Below are 11,553 nucleotides of genomic sequence, written 5' to 3'. Positions count from 1 at the left end.
GTCGGGAGAACACAGGGGTTAGAGCAGGAACCAATTAATGGAGATTCATTAAATGAAGGACTTGTACAACCACTGCTGAGACCAACAACATGTTGAGGTTTTACCAATTTGACTTCATATTCTGAAGTTTAGAGTTAAGGTTTTGGATAGGTTTAAAAAAAAACACGACGTTTAGACATTTCATTCCGAATGGTTAGGTTACGCATTAAGGTTTGGGGTTAAAAATATGACATGAAAATGAGTGTCGGCCACTGTTGCCCGTAGTGGCCGGTTTTGAAGGCAATTTCCTCAGGACATGGACAGATGTCCATTTTCAAAGTCAACCTTGAGCGATCTACCTGGCTAAAGATGTCTCAAACTGTCGTCCACTGAGAGACACACACACCTGGAGTTCAGTAGGAAAGGATACGGTACTTCCTGAATAAGGCGATATATCAGCCATGTCCTGGAGCTCTCCACACTCTGACTTGATGAGCGACAGCCCCTCGCTCCCTCCTCCATGTTGGGGCGGAGAGCTCTGCCTGTGGTGGTGGTGGTGGGAGACAAAATGGATGCCTCCGCCCGACCCCATCTTGGTCCGCAGCCCCACAGTTTCCCTGGAGAGGTCCATGGACTCAGGGGGGGAGCGCTGGTCTTTGGGGAAACTCTGGAAGGGGTATCCCATGAGAGGGAGGGAGAAGGGGTGCCGGAAGGAGGGAGGGGAGAACCCCAGAGAGGCGGAGAGGGGGGAGGGATGGAGGGAGGGGTGGTGGGGGTAAGGAGGAGGGAGAGAGGCGTTCCTGTGTTGTGGGTCGGCGTTGGTCTTCCTGACCACTAGAGGTAGTGCTTCTGTCTGGTCGCTGGCCGTAGGGACGCTGAGACCCACGAACGAGTCCAGCGGGCTAGGAATGATGACATCGCCGAAGCATGGCAGCCTCTGGTTGGCTGAGTGGAAGATGGGGCTTTGAGAGTCAGTGGTGAGGGAGGGGGGGAAGGGAGGGAAGGAGGCCTGTGAGGCAGTGTTGGTGGCAGAGGGGGTGTTTTGGGAGCCACGGTGATGAGGATGATGTTGAAGATGATGATGGCTGGGTGGTTTGTGGTTGAATCCGTTAACCACGGTGTCGACCACCTGCGACATGGCAGAGTTCAGCTCCTGTTTCAGAGTCTCGGCTAGCTGCCTCCCCTCTGCTCGCATCGTCCCCCCTCCAACCCCTCTCTCCCCTCGGCCCCAATCACTCTCCTCCCCCCCCTCCCTCTCTCCCTCCTCTCTCTCGTCCTCCTCCCTCTCCCCATCCAAAAGGGCCTGTTCTCGGAGCAGGGCTCTGGCTCGGTCCAGAAACAGACCTGGATCGTCAAGCAACTCTGACAAGTCGCCGTGGATACGATCGGCACGGTTACGGTTGCCGTGGTGGTCCCTGTGTCTGTCCTCCAAACCGTCGGAGCGGACACTGTCCTCCGACAGGTTCCCGTCTTCCTCCTCCCCTCCTCCTCTCTCCTTCTCTCTCTCGTTCTCTCTGTTCTCCTCCTCCTCCTCCACCCCTCCTCCTCTCCCCAACTCTCTCTCGTTCTCTCTGTCCTCCTCCTCCTCCCCTCTTCCTCCTCTTTCCTCCTCCTCCTCAGTCTCAATGTCATAGATCTGATAGAACTTCTCCTGCAGCTGACGAAGTTGTTTCTGTAGAAACAATACAAACTTTTTGAAATATATGTCAATCAAAAATATTAATTAATTAATTAATTAATTGCAAACAACTTCTGCAGCTGACACACAAAATGATCCCCTATATAAATACAGGAGAATATGAATACATAAATATACATGAATAACAATATATATAAAGACATATATAATACATAAATAACCTGCACTACATACATTAAGTAATAAAGTAAATAATAAAAAATATGAAATAACGCTGCTTCTGTAATATAACACATTTTGGCCGCTTTTCTACAACTCAAATAGACATATTTACAACTAGCAGTGTGTGTATGTGTGTGTGTGTGTGTGTGTGTGTGTGTGTGTGTGCGTGCATGCGTGTGCGTGTGTGTGTCTGTGTGTGTGTGTGTGCACGTGTGTGTGTGTGTGCGTGTGAGTGTCTGTCTGTGTGTGTGTTCATCCCCTCACCTGCATATCCTCTAGCTGTAGTTTGAGTTGTCGTCTCTCCTCTTGTCTCTGCTCCTGTCTGACACACACCAGCTGAGTAAAGGACTGCTGTTGCTGCTGGGGGAGTCGCTGCTTTCTCTTGTTCTCCCTGTACCCCTCTCCTCTAGTCTCCCCCAGGCTCTCCCTGTACCCCTCTCCTTTAGTCTCCCCCAGGCTCTCCTTGTACTCCTCCCCTCTCCCTCTAGATAGAGACCCAGGGCTGGGAGACTGCAGTGGGGGACAGTCCCGTTCCCTCTCCCTGTCCCTGTTCTCTCTTCTCACCCTCTCGTTCCCTGTCTCTCGGTCTCCTTCCCTGTCTCTTTCTCCAGGCCGGAGGGCAGGTGGAGCCACGCAGGGGGAATGACTCATGCTCCGGATAATGTTCTCCACCCTGGCCCGTTTGGCACGAAGGTGCTCGTCTGTGAGGCGCTCCAGGTCCAGAGAGGTGAGCGGGGGATGAGGAGGAAGGGGGGGGCGGCCAAATGGGGGTAGGCAGGGGGAGGAAGGGGAGGGAGAGAGGGCGAGGGGGCTGTCTCTGGAGGAGTTACTGCAGACGTCCTCCGCTTGGAGATCTGACCCAGCGCTGGAGAGACCTCCACTACCCTGGAAGAAAAGGAACGGATGGATAGATAGATGGAGTTAGTCAATCACTCTGAGTAATCTAAACCCACATGGGATTATAAGATTATTAACTATTAACTTTGTTTAAATAAGAATGTGTGTGTGTGTGTGCACAGTGTGTGTGTGTGTGTGTGTGTGTGTGTGTGTGTGTGTGTGTGTGTGTGTGTGTGTGTGTGTGTGTGTGTGTGTGTGTGTGTGTACAGTGTGTACAGTGTGTGTACAGTGTGTGTATACAGTGTGTGTGTACAGTGTGTGCGTGTGTGTGTACAGTGTGTACAGTGTGTGTGTGTGTACAGTGTGTGTGTACAGTGTGTGTGTACAGTGTGTGTGTGTGTGTACAGTGAGTGTGTGTGTACAGTGTGCACAGTGTGTGTGTGTGTGTGTGTGTGTGTGTGTGTGTGTGTGTGTGTGTGTGTGTGTGTGTGTGTGTACAGTGTGTACAGTGTGTGTACAGTGTGTGTATACAGTGTGTGTGTACAGTGTGTGCGTGTGTGTGTACAGTGTGTACAGTGTGTGTGTGTGTACAGTGTGTGTGTACAGTGTGTGTGTACAGTGTGTGTGTGTGTGTACAGTGAGTGTGTGTGTACAGTGTGCACAGTGTGTACAGTGTGTGTGTGTGTGTGTGTGTGTGTGTGTGTGTGTGTGTGTGTGTGTGTGTGTGTGTGTGTGTGTGTGTACAGTGAGTGGTGAGTGTGTGTGTACAGTGTGTACAGTGTGTGTGTGTGTGTGTGTGTGTGTGTGTGTGTGTGTGTGTGTGTGTGTGTGTGTGTGTGTGTGTGTGTGTGTGTGTGTGTGTGTGTGTGTGTGTGTGTGTGTACAGTGAGTGGTGAGTGTGTGTGTACAGTGTGTACAGTGTGTACAGTGTGTGTGTGTGTGTGTACCTGGAAGCCTCCCTCTCTGTCTCCATTCTTCCCCATGTTACTCTTCAGCAGCTGAGAGATGATGGTGGTGCCAGGGAAAGGCATCATGGCGTCTTCGTACGAGTTCGCTCGCTTCAGAAGCTTCCGGAGAACATTTGACTTCGCTCCGTCCCCATTGGACCCACCATAGCTGTGAGGGACCAATGAGCAGTCTCCGTCTTGCTTGGGGCCGTGGGATTGGTTCATGGCGTTGAGTAGGAGGGTCTCTCTTGCTCTGGAAAACACTACACTTCCCAGAGTCCTCTTCACCCCGATGTCCACGCGGCGCCGCTTCGTCTGTCTGCTTAGGGATGAGGCATGGTCAGGCATCCTCGAGGGGCAGCTAAAGGGACATATCGAAGGGTCCTGACAGACAGGTGCACCTGGATTGATAGAGTAAGGACATTTAAAAAAAAAAATAACATAATTTAAAGGTAGTTTTGTTTATTGGTCATTCAGCGGTTATTACGGACAAGAAAAAAAACGTTAATATGGTCTTTCAAGAGACCCTTATATCTGACGAATGATACCAGACGGATCTACCTGTAACCAAAAAGTGTTTTCCTTTTTGGGGACAAACAACGAGACTTTTCTTTCTAAGAGCGTACAACCTATTGAGCCGTTACAGCTTCTCTGAGTTCTCCATAACTACTCAGTTAATTGAAACCATTTGATTGGTGTAAGGAATAAAGTGGAAAGACTCTCTTAAACACAGCTAAGGGAAGATGTTTCGGGAGCGGTGCAGAATTAGTAGTTTTTGTTTTGGGGGTGCAGAATGTTATTTTTTGGCCCACGCTACAGACGACTATATGGGTCTGTTAATACAGGACTAGTAAAGACCCAGTGATACAGACTATATGTGTCTGTTAATACAGGTCTAGTAAAGGCCCAGTGATACAGACTATATGTGTCTGTTAATACAGGACTAGTAAAGACCCAGTGATACAGACTATATGGGTCTGTTAATACAGGACTAGTAAAGACCCAGTGATACAGACTATATGGGTCTGTTAATACAGGACTAGTAAAGACCCAGTGATTCAGAATAATGTGTCTGTTAATACAGGACTAGTAAAGACCCAGTGAAACAGACTATATGCGTCTGTTAATACAGGACTAGTAAAGACCCAGTGATACAGACTATATGGGTCTGTTAATACAGGACTAGTAAAGACCCAGTGATACAGACTATATGGGTCTGTTAATACAGGACTAGTAAAGACCCAGTGATACAGACTATATGGGTCTGTTAATACAGGACTAGTAAAGACCCAGTGATACAGACTATATATGTCTGTTAATACAGGACTAGTAAAGGACTAGTAAAGGCCTAGTGCACTACTTTTGTGAGAGGAAAAAATATTATTCAGGGGGTGCTGCAGAACCCTCAACACCCCTACTTCCTGTGGCTATTGTTTTAAATCAGCACACTCAACACCTCTACTTCCTGTGGCTATTGTTTTAAATCAGCACCCTCAACACCTCTACTTCCTGTGGCTATTGTTTTAAATCAGCACCCTCAACACCTCTACTTCCTGTGGCTATGGTTTTAAATCAGCACCATCAGCACCTCTACTTCCTGTGGCTGTGGTTTTAAATCAGCACCCTCAACACCTCTACTTCCTGTGGCTGTGGTTATAAATCAGCACCCTCAACACCCCTACTTCCTGTGGCTATGGTTTTAAATCAGCATCCTCAACACCTCTACTTCCTGTGGCTATGGTTTTAAATCAGCACCCTCAACACCTCTACTTCCTGTGGCTGTGGTTTTAAATCAGCACCATCGACACCTCTACTTCCTGTGGCTGTGGTTTTAAATCAGCACCCTCAACACCTCTACTTCCTGTGGCTATGGTTTTAAATCAGCACCCTCAGCACCTCTACTTCCTGTGGCTATGGTTTTAAATCAGCACCCTCAACACCTCTACTTCCTGTGGCTGTGGTTTTAAATCAGCACCCTCAACACCTCTACTTCCTGTGGCTATGGTTTTAAATCAGAACCCTCAACACCTCTACTTCCTGTGGCTATGGTTTTAAATCAGCAGCCTCAACACGCCTACTTCCTGTGGCTATGGTTTTAAATCAGCACCCTCAACACCTCTACTTCCTGTGGCTATGGTTTTAAATCAGCACCCTCAACACCTCTACTTCCTGTGGCTATGGTTTTAAATCAGCACCCTCAACACCTCTACTTCCTGTGGCTATGGTTTTAAATCAGCACCCTTAAGACCCCTACTTCCTGTGGCTATGGTTTTAAATCAGCACCCTCAACACCTCTACTTCCTGTGGCTATTGTTTTAAATCAGCACCCTCAACACCTCTACTTCCTGTGGCTATGGTTTTAAATCAGCACCCTCAACACCTCTACTTCCTGTGGCTATGGTTTTAAATCAGCACCCTCAACACCCCTACTTCCTGTGGCCATGGTTTTAAATCAGCACCCTCAACACCTCTACTTCCTGTGGCTATGGTTTTAAATCAGAACCCTCAACACCCCTACTTCCTGTGGCTATGGTTTTATGGACACTTCAGGGAGACGAGCGAGAGTCCAAACTGGGTTTGAGAAGGTAGTGTTCTCGTCTGAAATAGTCCACTCTGTAAATCAAGGATTTCAACATAATTCCATTTCAGTGGTTTAGAAGGGATTAGATTCCAATAAGAGAGACAGAGAAATAGAGAGAGAGAGAGAGAGAGAGAGAGAGAGAGAGCGAGAGAGAGAGAGAGAGAGAGGAAGAGCGAGAGAGAGAGGAAGAGCGAGAGAGAGAGAGAAAGAGAGAGAGAGAGAGAAAGAGAGAGAGAGAAAGAGAGAGAGGAGGTTGTGTTAAGCAAAGTTGAAACGAGGAGAGATTGGGCTTTTCGTGTTTTGTTTAAAAGACCATTAAACACGTTGGAAAAATTATGTGACCTCACACCTCACAGCCACCACTGTCCAACTCTGACCTCTCTCTCTCAATTCAATTTCAATTAAATTCTCTCTCTCTCTCTCTCTCTCTCTCTCTCTCTCTCTCTCTCTCTCTCTCTCTCTCTCTCTCTCTCTCTCTGTCACTCTGTCTCTCTCTCTCTGTCTCTCTCTCTCTGTCACTCTCTCTCTCTCTGTCACTCTCTCTCTCTCTGTCACTCTCTCTGTCACTCTCTCTCTCTTGTACATAGACACTGACTGTCATGTTCGCCTACACAACAACTTCCTCTAAAACTCAGTCCAATCCAAAATGTTTGAAGTCTGTGATCATCCAACTTGTTAAGTTACAGTATAACAATGTAATGCCATTACTTTTCACACTGTACTGACAGGAACAACTCAACGGTAACAAGGTGTTACCATCAAAGGAATCAAACTCTATTCTGAGGTTTACATATCCAGCTGTAGTTTTGGCACAGAGAAGTCATCTCTGGACAACGTAGCCTAGTTCAGTGCCATCAATACATTTATTAAAATGTCCGGTGTAAATATTTGACAAAAATGTGATGATAAAAATTAATTTTAATACATTTAAAAAATATATATCATGAATAGAAATGTCCACAAACGTAATTTTGTGACATGGAAATAGTCCAAACACTGTATATATAGTAGCCTAACAATATCTTACAGGAATGTAAATAGTATGAGAACAAAATCAGCTTAATAGCTAAATTCCCAGTAAAAAACACGTATTTAAGTTATGTCTAACTTATAGTTGTTTTTAAACTTATATTATGTCAACTTAGATTTACTTGGTTGAAAACCAATTCATGGATAATAGACAAGGACCACACATCTGAAACTGGAGTTTTGGATTCTACTTATATGGAACTAAGACTCGGACTGGTGTGACCAAATGGAAATGAGAAGACAAGACAAGACGGAGTCAAAAAAAACGGAGAGGTTTAAAGTTGGACTTTAAGTGAAAAAGAAAAGAGAGTTAGATTTTCACTTGTTCAACTGATTTGAATGTGTCCTAAAGAATAATTTAGTCCTGATCATCAAACAACCTCCTAATGATTTTAGTTCCGTGTCAATCAAAATAAATAAATAAAAACACCGAATAACCCAATTGTGGGACTAAATCCTGTAGCTATAACTATAAGGATAACTAGGCTAATCCATATACAATCCAAATCAACCAAAGTATTTTCTCTATACCACCCGAGATGTGTGATACGGATGCTATATCTATATTGTGTGATAGGTCGAACACGATATTAGGACCACTTTGACTAACGCCAGTAGCCTTTGTCCGATGCACCTGCCATCGACTCGACTGCCAAGCGCCTGAGGCAAAGAGAAGGCAACATTTCCTCTTAAATTATTGTCGGAAAGCAACAGAAAATGGTGATACAGTCTATAGACAAAACACTGACCGCCCGTAGCTAAACGAAGCAATTCCCACTGGGCACAGATCTAAATTCAACGTCTATTCCACGTTGGTTTAATAATATTGAATTGAAATGACGTGGAAACAACGTTGATTTAACAGCGCGTGCTCCGTGGGTTGAGTCTTATAGACGGGTTCTCTGTCGCAAGCTGTCACACTGGTTCACCTATTATGGTTGACCACTTGTTGTCCAAAAAAAATAATATATATTTCAAGAACTGTGGCCTACAATAGTGTAAAATGTAAAACGCCCAAGAAATAGGCAACAACTCGGCAGAATTTGACGCCATCAAACAGACACGAGCACAACAAACATGTGAATGTAGCAACAATAGCCAACAGCTGTTACCACAGACAGGAAAGGAGAAGTGATTTTACAACATAAATAGGCTAATGGATGTGATAAATAAGGTCATTTAAATTTACGGGCGAATTTTACATTGTAACACAACTTCGCATCACACACAGAGAATGATTGTACAGTAGCAACAATGGTCAGCTAGTCCAGCAGTGCTGCTGTAAAACTGCGGAGATACACAGGAATTATATAGAGAGCTGGTCAAACCGGGGAAGTGAAGCAAATCCATGCAAATAACAAACAAATCCGTTATCCTAGGAAATAAGACAAAATAACAGAGAATGGATCGGAAGAAGATCACGTGAATAAGACTAAAAAGACAAATAACTTTTCTATTAAAGAGGAAGTAAAGAAATATGTTTCTCTCTCTCTCCAAGCTCAAAAAACAACCCGTCTCTAATCGGAACGTAACCTAACTCACGCAAAGTTTAACAAAGTAGGAGAGGTTAAAGAACACTTTAAAACGGATAAATTGATACTTACAAATTGTTTCTAAAATGGACCCGTAAGCTATGTCCTAACAGGAGAAAAGAGGAACAGTTGATACATACGGCGTTAGAGCTCGCTCTCTCTGTCTGATACGCTACAGATGAAGCAAAAACACACCGGCCATAATCTAACCGCAGACAGGGTATTGAAAGTCATCTCACTATACCGCTTCGCGCACGCACGCACGCACGCACACACACACACACACACAAACACACACACACGCGCGCATGTGAGTGTGCAGGAAAGGTTACTTACTCCGTAACGTCAGATGTGAAAATGTAGCTTCTTAGCAAATAGTGAAATACAGAAAACAGAGTCGGTCGTTCACAGGTATGATGAATATTGTAATTTCTCTGGACAGCCGAGAGAGAAAGAGAGAGAAAGAGAGAGAGGTAGCTCTTTTGCGCCACTCTCCTTCAGAGCAGGGAAATGTTAGTTGAGTTGTTTCTCTCACGACGGTCGGACTGCTAGTCTCATGCTGAAGCGGCTCGTAGAGCAACAAGAATCACTTAAAGACGCCGGGAGGCTAAAGGGATGCGCGAAGACACGGGCTGCGTCATCAGCAGGAGTGATGCAAAGTCCTCACCTGACCAATAAGAAACGTCCGCCGGATTTGAGAAGGAACACAAAAACGCCTTTAACTTCACACCGGAGAACATGGAGAGGAGACCGGTCCAGCGAACAAACCCAGTCCCTCACGCTATAGAGAGACAGGGGAAAATGCGTAAGGAGATGGGCATTTTACTAATCTATTGGATTTAGGGTATCTCTTATTGTTAGGTATAGAATAATGGTTGGTCAACACATTGGATTTAATCTGAAACATCCAACATTTTGTCGTTTGATATGATACCCTATTTATCTATAGGCCTATTTAATTACAATTGAGTCACTTTTTTTCATTTTCTCCTCGCGCGTCGGTCACAATGAGTGAAAACAGTTTTGTTTATATGCGCTGTGTAGGCTATATGAGACGGTTTGTCCTGACAGTACTGATCTCTTGTACCTTTGGAGAAAGATAAAACAGAATAGAATAGAATATACAAAAGCACAATTAAAACATGGAGTCATTATCAGTTTCCTTGCCACTGCAAAGCACTTTGTGACACGTGTTTTTAGTGTGAAAATGACAAAAAAAAATGTTATTGATTGATTGAATAGCGAACATGGCCGTTTGTCTTTCCGTGTCTCCATTGGCGGCGCGCACCACGGCTCCGACAAGAAGGACAGAAAACTATTTCGTTTAGTTTATGTAACATGTACATTATAAAGCCTGCATGGCTTAGAAGTTATTTATAAAAATACAAAATGGATTTGACATATTTAAACCTAGGACATAGGAGTACCACAATTGATAGAAAAATAATTGCTAAAAATCTTGAAATTTGACTGTGCGTAAAGTTAGCCAATGTTAAACCTGGATTTTAAGGTTCGGTGTTTGATCTTACATTCCTCTGTAGGCCAATGACAAATAATACAACATTTGTTAACATTTGACCTTATTTACAAACTCTGAACAAATGTTTTACTTTGATAAAATATAAATTCATATCCCTCTGAGGGGCCATAGAAATGCATGGAGTGTTTAGTGCATAAACGGACAACTGTCGAGAAAATTTGTATAATTGCGATGTAGCATATAGGCTATTTATCATCTTGTACATTGCGAGTAGTCTATGAGCACGGTTACATTCACACAACAATACGATAATTGTGGATAGTCAGATTTATATAATAGCTTGTTTAAAACGTGTACATGCTGTTTACATGGACACATCTGAATTGAGGCTACTGGTGGAACTTTTTATTCATGCAGAAAATCGCCAATCAAAATAAACATTCTACCACAGTGACCATGCTATTTTTTGTGAAACCTTTTTTGACTCTTGAGTTTGGACATTCAGTTTTTCCCGAACTCACTTCACAAAAGATGGAGGCTTGTGCTACGGTTGCTGTCACATGCACAAATGAAACGACACACCCGCTGGAACTGTTTACATGTCCTAATCATTCGAAAGATTGCTCAGATTACCAGGGGTTTTAATCGGCGTATGCTCACTTCGATTTGAACTTTTACACCGATTAAGATAAGCAGAGTAAGGTGTTTACATGACAATTTCCATATTCAGCCTTCTGACATAACGAGTTTAATATCGAATTATTAGTGTGCAAGTAAACATACTCTATGTTCTCATAATGTAGGCCTACTCAATCAGAGCTTTAACGGGATTTTGGTGTGCTGGAATCTCTTCAATACCCCTATGCGCGTGTCACATGTCTATGCGTAATAGGCTACGTAAAACTCAAATGATTGTATTAGTGATATACAGTTGTTTATAAAAAAATAACCCAAATATTACTACATAAGTTATGTGATGAATCCATTGTAGACAGAACACCTATCGTGTTGAGGAATCTACACCACAGGCAGAATTCAAGCCAAGCACGTCATCCAATCATGTCCCTCATAGGCCACATATGAGTGTCGGAATTCAGGTCATCCGACGGAAGGGGGAAAATTCCCCCCGGAATATTAACAGTAATTACAATTTAATTGGCATCTCTGGGGAACCATTTTATAAATGGTTCATTATGACTCGCTCCCTTTACGTTATTGCAATACCACGATATTTGAAATCATTTTATTCAAATGCAATTGGGTACAATAAGTGTATCTTTGATTTATGATAAAAGATAGGCAAACAT

General features: G+C 44.1%; 1 protein-coding gene across 1 annotated transcript in view; it reads right to left on the bottom strand.

Annotated features, from left to right (window-relative positions):
• LOC129811232 (prospero homeobox protein 1-like) overlaps positions 1-9,013 on the bottom strand; it is a 62,459-nt gene extending 53,446 nt beyond the window's left edge. The window contains exons 1-4 of the mRNA XM_055862391.1: positions 8,839-9,013; positions 3,625-4,025; positions 2,105-2,725; positions 410-1,651 (exon numbers count right to left, since the gene is read on the bottom strand). Coding sequence (XP_055718366.1) covers positions 410-1,651; positions 2,105-2,725; positions 3,625-3,972 — 2,211 coding nt within the window. The 5' untranslated portion in view covers positions 3,973-4,025; positions 8,839-9,013. The remainder of the gene's footprint in view (positions 1-409; positions 1,652-2,104; positions 2,726-3,624; positions 4,026-8,838) is intronic.
• Positions 9,014-11,553: the final 2,540 nt, after the last annotated feature.

The sequence above is a fragment of the Salvelinus fontinalis genome, chromosome 15, assembly GCF_029448725.1.
Source record: "Salvelinus fontinalis isolate EN_2023a chromosome 15, ASM2944872v1, whole genome shotgun sequence".
In the NCBI taxonomy this organism is placed as follows: domain Eukaryota; kingdom Metazoa; phylum Chordata; class Actinopteri; order Salmoniformes; family Salmonidae; genus Salvelinus; species Salvelinus fontinalis.
Note: the sequence above shows the minus strand (reverse complement) of the source record. Positions and strands in the feature narration are given on the sequence as shown.